We start from the raw sequence: 12333 nt of genomic DNA, 5'->3' as shown, positions 1-12333 counted from the left end.
GGGGAAAGTGGCGATTCCTTCATGTCCTGGGGCGAGCGCGTTGCCCCTGGACCTGTGGCTGTTTTCACATGGGCTGAGCTCGCATCCTCACATCACACGTGTCCAGCCCTGGCACTTCGTGTGCCTGCAGTTCATTCCTACCTGTTCCTGGCCTTGGAGATGACGCTCGCAGGTTTGAGTGCTGACGCCGAGGTCCGTGCTACCACCCGAGGCTCTCCAGTGTCACTAGACACACGTAACAAGTGACAGTTTTCCTGTTTTCTGCCCGATTTCTGTGTTTTCAGCCTGAGCAGGCTCCCTCTGACTGAGCCTGTTCCTCGCTCCGTGCCCGAGATGCCCCGTGGGAAGGGCTGCTGGGTGTCCTCACGCTCCACCGCGCCACGTGCCGAGGGCTTCAGGAGGTGGCCTGGGTTGCTCTCACCAGGCAGAACATGGACCCACTCAGGTCCTGGCATCATCCTCGACTTGTAGCACACTCATCGCCCACCCCGAGGGGCTCCAGGTCACACGGAGAGCACGAAGGATGTCCAGGAAAGACAGCGAAGACCAAATGTGGACTGTGATTCAGTGGCAGGCACGAGAGCTTCTTTTGCTCTTCTATACCCATTTTTGGGGGGCATTAAGGTTGGAAAACTGTGCCAGGGGGGTTTTGTGGTGGTGGCAGTGGGTTTTTTCCTCCGGCTTTCACAAAGGGTATTGAAGATGAGTAACGAGCAAGTTTGAGAACCTCCCCCTTCTTCAAAGGCTAGGCGGTCACCCATCTCGCCTACAAAGAGTGGAAACCCTCTGCCTTCCCCCATGAAACAGAGAATAATTTTAAATATAAAAGCTTCACCATCGGCACAGAAGAAGCAGCCACCTAACTCCAACTTTCTCCAACAGCAGCCATACGCAGATGCACGGGGAAAATCAAGAACAAGGCAAGCAGGAACCAGGTTTCCCCCAGGCAGCTTCCCAACCTCCCGCTGCCTTCAGCCGAGGCAGACGAGCTTTCTGTGGATCCAGCCACCTTCAGGGCATTTCTCTTCCAGCTGCTCGTTCAGCATCCCCTCGAAGCAAAACGCCAGCATCCAAGGAGACTGAACGGCCACGGTGTAGGCAGCAGCTATCGCTTGTGTCCTAACCCTCAGCCCCCTCCTCCCTTTAAGAGGGTTTAAGCCAAGTGCTCTCGATGTTGGGCGGAAAGGAAGGGTTATGAATTAGGACGGCATTGCCCGGGGAGGCAGTGCTGGGATGGGCTGTTCTTCCAGAAGGACAGGGATCTCGTACAGGAAGGAAAGTCGGCCTTGAGAAATGAACGCCTGGGACGAGATCCAACGGCACAACCACGTGGCCGAGCTCTTCTGGGCTGGCCCGAATTTCTGCCAGGCCCTTGGGAGCTGGAAACGACCCACGAGAGGCAAGAGCACGGGCTGGTCACCACGAGACTGCGAAGCAAAGTAGCACCATGAAAAATAAATGGGATTTTTAGGATGAACAACAGTTATACAAGGCCGTAACAGGACGTTAGCCTCTTCTAGTTCTTGGTAGCTCCTTGTCTTAACAGCCCCATGGTTGTTATCCCATATTAGCTCACGTAGGAAAAGCCATTACCTCACCTGAACACCAATAAAACATAATTGTATATAGGATTTTAGATATTCCGATAATCCAGAGGTGAAAAAACAGAGACACCTGACTGCCTAACGACCGCAGAGCCAGGAAAGACAACCCTCCTTGCCTCCAAAGCTGGGAAATCAACCAGCGATGCCAGCACAACATTCTGGAGAGCCATTTGGGCTCATTATCGGGACGGTTTTCTGCCGCTGAAATTACCTACGCTGTGTGTCTTGCAAATTATCTACACAGAACAGCATGTAACTCTGAATGAAAAACTGGAAGTAAGAGATGAATGGGTCTGTGTTCTATTTTTTTCCTCCTTCTCTTGAGGAAATCTTAGTAGTTACTATAACAACCCTGGCCAGATCCCATCTTGTTTGGTGTGGTAACAAACAGAAAACAAAAAAGCCCGATTTCGCTTTTAAAAAATCGCACTCTTCATGAATTTCCCCTTTCAGCTCGGTGCGGGGAGAGGGGAACTTTCTCAAAGAAAAGTCCCAGGCCAACGCTGCTGATGGCTCCTGAGATTGACCAAAAAAATGGTGCAGAAAGCAAGCAAAAACGTTAAACGCAAGGACCCCGCTATGGAGCTGCCTTTCACGCAGCTTAGAGGTCTTCAGATACTTTCAGCAAACAACTCAGCCTCAAAATTTTGTTAGGGAAAAAGCACGGTTGCCTCGTTCCCCTTCGAGAAAAGCCAAACGTGCTCTTTTAACTAAAGCCTCCAAAAAACAACAGCGACAAAACCCAACAACAACAAAAACCCGGGAACTTTTCTGCACGCAGCAGCTCAAGATGCCAAGCAGCTCCACTCCCTAGCTTGCAGCACGAGAAATCATTATTAAGAGAGTTGGTAGTGTCTAGGATGACACTGCTTTTCCCTTTTAACAAGGGGAGAGTGAGGTCTGCCTACAAGGTCACGCTACCATTTCAATATTTATTGTTGCTTGCTTCTTCTACTGATATCTGTAGGAAGAAGTGTTACTGGAATTTTTACAGCATCGCTTAAAAAAAAAAAAAAGCGCAACCACAGTTTTTACTCGGATGTATCATTTCCTTCATCCCCCCTTTCCTCGTAAAAACTAGAGCACTTCTAGTGGTGGATCGCGGGGTCTCAGCTCTCACAATAGGGTGCTAGACGGACCATCTGCACCCAGGGAGCGTTCTCACCAACCCCGGCCCAGAAGCGGTGCCAGGGATCCACCGAGCTCAGCGACTCGGCCGCGCACAAACTCCCCTCTTCGTGCCCCAGCACCGCAGCCGAAGCCCCGTCCGTGCACCTGGGGGACACCACCCAGCACAGCACCTCGTTGCAGAAGGGCTCAGTCTCTGCCTCACATGAACACGGCCCCAAAAAGTCTTGAGAGCTACAGCTCAGCTCCTTAATAAGCGTGCCCTGGGCTCCCACTGATCCATAAGCCAGGGTTTTATGGTTACAGCTGCGCTACTGAAGAAGCCCAGGCGTGAGGCTGCAAACAAACATCAGTCCCGGTCAGATGTCGGCACCATCTCTAGCACGGCTTTGACTCAGACCAACCAGCCCTCTCCCAAGCAATCCCCAGTCGTGGTCTGGGAGTTACCACGGGCCAGAAGCACTGCCAGTGGGCTCCTTTTGGGGAGTAAAAGAAGTCAGCTGCACGGCACAAGCCTCACCAGCTGGCTGCACGGCCAAAATCCAGTCCCTGGCTCAGGCTGGCTAACTAGTTTAGCTGTAACCCTGAGTTTTCAGAGCAAAGAACAAACATAACCTGTGCTGCCTTGACTCAGGGCAACAGGCATTGAGCCAGCAGGTCGCTGCCCAAAACACACTTGCAGGACTCCATTGGAAGAAGAATTGGTCTTTGTAGAAAGAGTTGCTGAAGGATCACATTATTAGGGGCTTTGGTGCTCCAAAGAAAGGAGGAGAAAGAACAAACCCGAAGATGCCAGCGGGACCTTAGCCCTCACCATGCTGAGCTGATGGCCACTGCCAGCAACCCACCGGTGGCACCCCCACGTCCCTCGTGGCCATGGCTTCAGCGCTCCGGTGAGGCAGAGGACAACTGCATTGGGTCCCACGGACGACTGCGCACGTGTGTAAATTTATACATTCGTATCAGACACCTCCTTCCAGCACGTGAGCTCTTCTCCTGTTTTTTCACCTTGCCCCCCGCGCGCGAGGGCACGCCGATTCCGTCTCCAAGATCTGCGCCTCCTCTCCTCTTGGATCTCAGCTGATGCCTACACATGGCTCAGAGCTGCCTCCAGAACCCCATATGTGCACAGAGAGACCAGAATAACAGTCATTATGCCAGAAGCACTACAACATTGCTGTTACAGAATCAACAGAGAGAGAGGCGGGTTTTGCACTCCAGCCTTTTAAGACAACGCAGCGATGGGACAGGGCTCGCCGGGACAGCTTGCGCCTCGCTCTGCTTGACCGGGGCTGGTGCTGGTGTCAGCCCCGCGCCGACCGCTGCCTGCCTGCGAGCTCTGCTGCTCCCAGGATCCGACCAGCCACGACTTACTTGGCACTCGATCCGAAGCAAGAGTCTCCTGGCCACCAGCGCCACAAACTCAAGGCGGGATTCGGGAATCCAGCTGTGCTCTGCCATCAGCAGCTCCCGGCTTCGTCTCACTGCTCTGCGGATGATCCATACGGCAGACTTGACTCCAGCTGGCCCTATTGTATTGGATCTACAGTGACAGACAACAGGAGCCAGAAACTTTTTGTTCAAGTAGAGCCAGCAGATGTGACACTGAATAAACACAGACAGTCAATCTGCTGAGTAAGAAGGTATCGTTCATATAAATAACATACATCTAATCCTGCTTCCATTTTAAACCCAAATATGGGAATGCAAGATGCTCGGCGCTCTGTAGATTTATGCTCTGAACAATGAGATAAAGTAAAGGCAGATAACACGCAGCTCGGTTTCATTCTCATGTCGCTTTTGCTTTGAATCGTTATCGGATCCACAGCTTTCCCCACCAAGAGCTTCCCGCAGAGCGTTAACAGTCTGTCCAGGCTGATGTCAGATGGGATAAGTTAGCCTTATAAAAATATCTGCCGGTCCCTCCTGCTTCTCCCGATGGACCTTAATTACGGAGCAATTAAAAGCTTTACTCCAATCGTTTTAACCTCACACGTTTGGGAAACAGGCGTCGCACCCACCGAGGGGTTTCTCGTGGTCTCAGCAACAGGCCTTGTTGGGCTTGACCTCTGAAATGACACATTTTCTGCTGGTTGGAAATGCCTGCGAATTTGCAGCTGCAAAATAAACTATTTCATTAGAAAGCTAGCCACGAGATGGATTAGCACACGAGAACTTCTCCTCTTCAGAGAGCACAGGCCATGCTGACACGGGCTTGGTGCCCCGTTGCAATACCCTCTGCAGTTAGAAAGCAAGTGGAATTGGTAGGTGAGTTACAGATATTGTTCTACCAGAAACCCTTTAATATAAACCCAAAGAAACTGGTGTTCAACTGCCCCTGCCCCGCACAAGCACGCGCTTTTTGCAAGTTCAGACTTCAATACTCCAACATTTGGCACGCATCCCTCGAGGATGAGTGCTTAAGAACCTCTGAAAGAGGAGGAAGTTTTTAACCGAGTTAAGAATTTGCTTTATTTAAAAAAAAAACAACAAATGAGTTAGAGAGGACTGTCATTGAGACTAATTATACTTGATATCGCTGTGCTGGGTTTCTCCCACTCCGCGGAATTGCTGTATCCTTCCCCAGAGCACAGCCACCAGTAGGATGCAACGATGCAACACGCAGCAATTAAAAAAAGGACACAGGAAAAAAAAAAAAAATTATTACATTTCCCAGCCTCTTCCACGGGATTAACCTCCGTTCTCATTAGAGGCTCATTTATCTACTTTTTTCCATTCGCCAGCGAGCTCCTCCAAGACAAACAGCAATTGGTTTGTTCCCCGAGAACCCCGGGCCTGAACGATGCAGCCATCTGTCAGGGGAAGGAGCTCTCCGTCAGCGGCTGCTTTTTCATCAAACCCTTTTAGATTTTAATTTGCCACTTAAATCACCAAGTGAAACCAAACAGCTCAGCTCCACGCGTACGCACGCGAAGCATTTTGAAGCACGAGATCAGATACACAGAGCCCAGCCAAGCAGCTTTCGTGTTCGGAGAGGTGCTTCCCGTGCCCCCAGGTGTTGGTATCTGCTTGGCCAAGACGCTTCCCCAGGGAGGAAGGGCTCATGTGGACCTCACAAAATGCACTGCAGAAGGTTTCATGAAGCATTACTGTTATTAATTCAAACCCCCAAGGGAAATGGACGAGGGTATTCCCTTCCTTGGACAGCCACCAAGCCATTCCTGAAGACCACGGACGTCAAAGCCATGATTTTTAGACCCCACAGAAGGAAAACAAACCTCTCTCGTTTGTTGGGGTTCTGTTTGGGGTCCAGAACTGCTTGAGTTCCCTGGATTTTCCTCTTTTTTTTTTTTTCTTCTTGTGTCTCACCTTCTTAAGAAGAATCACATCAAGAGAGCCTCTGGAAAAATTAAGTTATGCCACCCGATGGCCCTCCACCCGCAACCTTAACAACCCCTCCAAAAACTTCCAACAATTTGAAAAGGGAACAGCGGGAAGGTAGAAAAGCACGCAACTGAGCTAAAGGAGGGATCATCTCGTTTAAGTCCAGAGCAGTTCTCCAACTCGCAGGTGGCTTACCCAAATTTAAGACACCCCCTCTATTGAACAGGCAGCAGGAGCGAGGTAATTGCCCTCAATGCAGAAGAGATTCAGCCCTTTGAAAGCAAGAAATTCATGATTTCTTGTGAAACCATGGGAAAAGGGTAGCCTGCCAGGATCCTAACTGAGCTGTTTTCATTCTGGGAGCGAAACTGATAGCGAAACACACCGACAGAGTTACGGGCTTGGGGTACACGGCGAGACCAGACCGAGTTCCAGTGCTCAAACTACTTAAGGTTTTTCATCATACTACCACAACTAGAGCGTAAAATCCATCCCAAATGGGAACACACGAGATTTTCTTAAACCCATAGCGTAGCTGCAAGAAGTAGAAGCGCTAACTCGATCAAGTTCAAACGTATCTCCCCACTTCGGGGACACACAAGAGGTAGGTTTGAGAATTCTTTATTTTATCTGCATTAATGCCATTGTAAAAACTAAGAGTTTGGTCTGGTATCGTACGTTAGCCAGCTGAATAAAAACACACACGCATGCTATAGATGTAAATGGAGATTTGAGAATGAGCATTATTAAAACACGTAACCACTCCCAAAGTAAGAGAAATTTATCCAAGCAGAACTGGATGGATTATCTTCACCCCACAGAACTTTCCTCCAAAAAGAGAACAAGGAAATAACCTGTGGCATAACAAAACACACCAAAAAGATGGCCGGGAGAAAGGTGAGCAGAACCACCTGCATCTTTTGTCCCACCAGCAGAACCTCTCTTCCACAAGACCTCGTGGTGCAGCCCCAGGACCTGTGACCCTCCCCAAAAATCCGCAGCACGTCCTGCCCCGCGCTCTGTGCCCCGGGGCAGCCGGCTGGGAAGCAGAGCGCTCACCTGCAGCTGGAAACCAGCCGGTCACAGCTCTGCAGAGCTTTCCAATGCATACTAACCCAGAGAGAGAGCAGTGTTTCAATGCTTGCCTAGACCCAGGTATTTCCGAGCCTGTTTCCCCACCGCCTTTAGATGCTTAATTAGCGTTCTCAGCAGATTACAGAAATGGTCAAAGAGTTTCTCTCCCTCCTCTAAACTCCGCTTCCCTTTTGCATGTGCTCTTTCTTCGTTGCTCCGACGAGCATCATTAGGTAGCGCAGGCTCTCTGCATCAGCTTCTGAATTCCAGAATCAAAAGCATGAAAACGGAGAGAGAAGGCTCACAAGCTACACCCAGCAGCCTCTGCCTCACAAGTGCACAGTGCAGGATTCGCACGCTCCCACGCCTCCACCACACACTGCGTTGCTCTTAACACCAAGTTTCTGCGAGAGAACAGCAGCACCAAGCCTTCAACGCGTAGTTAACAGGTTTGGATTCTGACCTGGGTGCTTACACCCTCCCTAAACAGGAGCTCTAGCACCTGCAAAGCGCCCTGGATCCTCAGGTTGGGATTTTCATTCCTTTTTATCATGACACATGAGGGCTAACAGCATCCTTCTCGAGTCACGATGTTCTTTTCAAAGAGGCCACCTCCCCACGCCGAGCTCTGTATCAAGGATGGTGGCTTTTGAAAACGGATTTCCTATTTGATCTGAACCTGTGCTTTTACAAATGCAAGTATAATCTTCCATCTGATGGTGTACAGCTGTTTTATTGTCTGCAGTTCTCCTGAGCACGCATCCAAAAGGTACTCAGAACTACACAACACATTTTAGCCTTGTGTTTTTGAAAAAAAAGCTAGCTGATTTGGGGAAAAAAAGAATTATTTAAAGTTACAGCAGATCTCTTCCTCCCCCCTCCAGTGTGTAAGGAACTGGACTCAGTCCATCACTGGCTGTAGTGGAGAGATCAGCTCCCAGTGTTCTGAGAACTAGGCAAAAAAAAAAGAGAGAGAGAGAAAAAATAGGAAAAATTCTGGCCATCAGGCAGGATTTAAAACCACCAGCAGAAGGAGGTCTTCTAAGGGATTTCTTACAATTAGCTGACGATTTTATGAAAGCGGAGAAATGCAATAACACTGGACAACACTAAAAGAAATACAAACAGGCCAGGAACTCTAAAGCTTGTTAAAAACAGGATAATAACTAAGGAAAAACTACTGCACCTTGCTCAGAAAAAGTCTTCTTGAGCAGCCACTGAAAATCTGCGGCTTGTGCCCACCCAGCTCACGTCCTCCACCAAGCACTAGGATTTGCTCTCTCCTCTACTCACCCGTATTTTTTTTTCCATGAAAATTTGTACAAGTTTTCCCTCTGAGAAGGCTGCATCTGGCCACTGGGTCCGATCAGCCCAGGGGCTCGGCGGACACAGAGGGAGAGGGGCAGAACGAGCCGTGCGGATTCACCAGTGGCTAATACAGCAAGCTGCTGCTCAGCCCTATCAGGGCTTGGCCGGGCAATCAATCACCTGCGAGACACAAACCCACTGGAAACCCGGCTTCCTTACCGCTGCCGCTCACAGGAGAAATTGTTTTCAATCCAAACCTGTCTAATAAAGAGTGCTTTTGAGAAAGCAAGGGGCATGCACCTTACCTCAGTAACAAAGAGAGTGCGCGGATCAATGATGTCCAAGAAGTGCCTGAATCTGCCATAAAACGAAGTCTGGAAGAGAAGAACAAACAAAATGTGCTCGGTTAGAAACTGCCTTTCATCTTCTGCGCAAAAATAACTTATTTCCTCCGCACAACTAAGTAGCAGCTGAAAAGCAATGGCAGAAAAGCTGTTCGCTATAACGATAGGAGGTCTGGAAGGAGGAGACGAGGACTTCAGCCCGGGGTTGCTCCTAAGGCAATACCGCTACAGATGCTTTAATGAAGGGATGCTATCAAGCTGCTAAAATACCTCTGCTCTGTCCCAAAAAGAAGCACTGCCTGCTTTGCCTTCCCCGTGGGACTGACAGGAGATGCCTCGTGCCCGGGGAGTGTCCAGGCAAGGCTCCAGACCTGGCGGTGCTGCCGAAGGAAGCCCCAGCCCGTGGGGTCTTCAGCACCACTGTGAGCTGCTCCTCCTCATCCCACTCCTCCCGAGACAGGTGAGTGATGGGACTGAGCACAAAGCCAGTTTCATGCCTCAGGTTCACTGCAGGGCTGTCCAGGTGCTAAATTAGGGCCGGGTTTCACGGTGCCAGCCTGCACAAATGTGGAGTAAAAGACGGGCTGTGAACCTTAACGATTTTAAAAACAATCAAAGCTTTAAGGTTTGGGCTCCTTCCTATTTGCGTGCTTGGAGAAAATCCAATTAAATACGTTTCCAACCTGCAGAACATTCAAACGTTGCAGACACCACGCTGAACCACATACAGAACAAAATAATTGGTAGGGTTTGATGGAATTAGAGAAAAATCTACATTCAACCCCACCACGCTCACGTCAGGCAATGCTCCCTGCTCCCAACATCCTCACAGTCTAGGGAGGAGAATAACTGATGACCAAGTGGAGTAAAGCTGATAAAGGGTAAAAAATGAATAGGAAATGTTCTCCAAAGCCAAACAGCTGCTGAGTCTGGAACCAGAGAGACAAGGGGAGGGCGAGAGCCTGGTGCTGAGCCCGGGTGCAGGATGCAGACCCCAGGGAATGAGCCGGGTTCCAGCAGCTTGCACTGAATTCACACCCAGACACCCGGAGCGCAGCATCACTTGGGTCCGGGTTCACTCCTAAATAAAGGGCGGAACGTGGATGCAGCGTGGGAATGGCATTTAGTCACAGCCTGGCAGCATTTTATGAAGCCTGCTGGTTCTCCTCCGCTGAAGCCGTCGAGCACAGAGGCATGCCGATGCCACCGCTGACTGATCCGGGCAGAAATCCCTCCCTAAAGGCGGCTCCCACTGGCACTGCCGCAGCCCCCCGCTCTCAGAGCTCTGCGCCGTTGTCTTCCCGTGTCCTGCACTAAAAAAAGAAAAACCTGCAACTGAGCACAAACAGCTTCACATAACTTCAGAAGAAAAAAAAAAGAAAAAAAAGCCTAGTGGTTTTTAATTAGCGTTGATTTAATTAACGCTAATTCTGGTACTTTCCAGCTTTTTGAGCTTGGCATTTCGCTACCTTGCTTTGATTTCCAGCACAAAAACCTCCGCGGGTGCCAGCGCCCTGCAACCACCGCTGCCCGGTGCTCGCAGCGGCGCGGGGCCGAGCGCTGCCACGGGTCCTCTCCCCTCTCCCAGTGCCCATCCTGCGCTCTGTAGTCTCATGGGGGAGCCCAAAAAGCCTCAGGTCTCACCCCAAAATGAGGGATCCGTCTCCAGGTGGTGCCCGAACCAGTTCGCTCTGCGCTCGGACAAGCCCCAAAGCAAGGGAAGGGCCATTTGAGTGGGGCCACGGATTGCACAGCAAGGTCCTGGGCAAGAAAACTTGAGAATAAAGAACTCAGCACCATCACGCGGAGCTGCCGGCCACCCCTTCAAATGCTTACAGCCACCAGTCCTGTCTTTGAGCACGCAGACTGCAGAAAAGCCCAAGACCTCTTCGTGCAGACCTTTCAAGCTCCACGAAGCCAGAAAAGCACACTTTTTCCTCCCGCCTTCCCACTGCGGGTTCCTGGTTGGCTCTGTGTGTCCTTCTCCAGGAAGCAAAGTTGTGTTACCCTCCTGGCTTCTTCCTCTGAAAGAACAGACTGGGACCCGAGAAGTGACCGCGGACGAGCAGCGGGTGTCGTGCTGCAGACTTGCTGGGAGATTTTGGCCGCCGTGGCCCTTCCTCAGGTATCCCAAAGCTCCTCACAGTGCGAGCTAACCCAGGACCAGCTGCTTTCCTGCTGGCAAACGGGGCTATTCAGCATTTGCTTCTTTCGCCCCCACTTCTAAAAGCAGTGGAAAAATGAAGAAATTCTCCTCCTGCCACTGCTACTTTGAAGAAGGGGCGGTGGGAAGGCAGAGGTGCTTTTTCCCTGGGCTGAGCACAAGGCAGAAACCAGCTCTCAGGAACATCTCTGGTCACCAGGGATGCAAAAAGAGCCCCGCTGAGATGGAGCCCGTCCTCCCCGCCCTACGGCAGGCAACAAGACCCGACTGATCACCCGTGGCCTCCACTTTCCTCCTGAATTGTGCAAGTGTGTTTGTAGAGAGCCCACGGCGAGCTCGCTTCTCCTCCTTGCTATCCACGAGCTGCTTGCAATTGAAAACCACTCTTAAAAATCTCGCACAGAGGGAATTCTGGCATTCAGACGCGACCTAACCTTACTTCTAAGGGCTTTTTCCACACCGAGGTTAAATCTCCAGCACGGCAATTCAAGGCAAGCCCTCCCAGCCCCCTTCTCCCGACCCCAACCAGCAGGGCCAGCGGCAGCCCTGCAGCAGGGAGGACGCCCCGGCGGCTCCCCCTGCCCCTCAGGCAGCACTGCTGGGCCGAGCGGGTGCTGGAGCCCTGGCACAGGCTGCCCAGAGCTTGGGGGGCTCCTCCTGGGGGAGCTTCAGCAGCCGCCGGGACGTGGGGCTGGGCACCCTGCTGGGGGGGGGGGGGGGTCCCTGCGGTGTCCCCGCCGGGTCTGGGTGCTCCACATCCCCCAAACACACGCAGCGCGAGGCATTTACGGATGTCTCGCCCCGCTGTCTCTCATCCAAGCTCCTTCAGAGGAGGCGATTCTGCATTAAACCTCAGCTACTCCCACGTCCGGGCCAAGATTTTAAAGAGCAGCTCTGTTAATCAACCGGCTGGAGAAAAAAAAAATTTAATTGGTGTAAAAAGCACTTTTCTGCTTCTCCCCCTCACATGCGCGCACGAGGAGGGCTCTGTCACAATCACAACTCTTCATTTGGGGAGGAAAAATGTAAAAAAAAGCTCAGCTTCGGACAGGGAACAGCCACGTCGCAGTGAGGCCAGCACCGGGGAGGGACGGATGGAGGTCCCAGACCTGACGCCTCGGGGTCACTTTGCTGCTCTGTGCCTTGCATCATGAAAACCAGCACAAACACAGCCTGGCAGCGTGAGCTGGAACCAAAGCTCACGCTTGGGAAGTGCGTAAAACCCGAACCGTTCTGAAATTCAGAGGCAAGTTAAATTAGATCCGAGTGCTGCACCCCAAACACAGCCCGAGATGCTTCCCGGAATTAACCGCAGCGCTGCCGCTCGCAGCGGGTGAGGATTTTGCTCTCCAGTCCCAATCTGAAA

General features: G+C 51.3%; 1 protein-coding gene across 4 annotated transcripts in view; it reads right to left on the bottom strand.

Moving 5' to 3' along the window:
* SFXN5 (sideroflexin 5) overlaps positions 1-12333 on the bottom strand; it is a 95777-nt gene that overhangs the window by 77022 nt on the left and 6422 nt on the right. For all 4 annotated transcript variants that reach the window (XM_080592105.1, XM_080592104.1, XM_080592107.1 and 1 more), the window contains exon 2: positions 8765-8833. In XM_080592105.1, coding sequence (XP_080448231.1) covers positions 8765-8833 — 69 coding nt within the window. The remainder of the gene's footprint in view (positions 1-8764; positions 8834-12333) is intronic.

The sequence above is a fragment of the Anser brachyrhynchus genome (genome assembly GCF_964034855.1).
Source record: "Anser brachyrhynchus genome assembly, chromosome: 4".
In the NCBI taxonomy this organism is placed as follows: domain Eukaryota; kingdom Metazoa; phylum Chordata; class Aves; order Anseriformes; family Anatidae; genus Anser; species Anser brachyrhynchus.
This window is presented reverse-complemented; position numbering and strand designations above follow the sequence as displayed.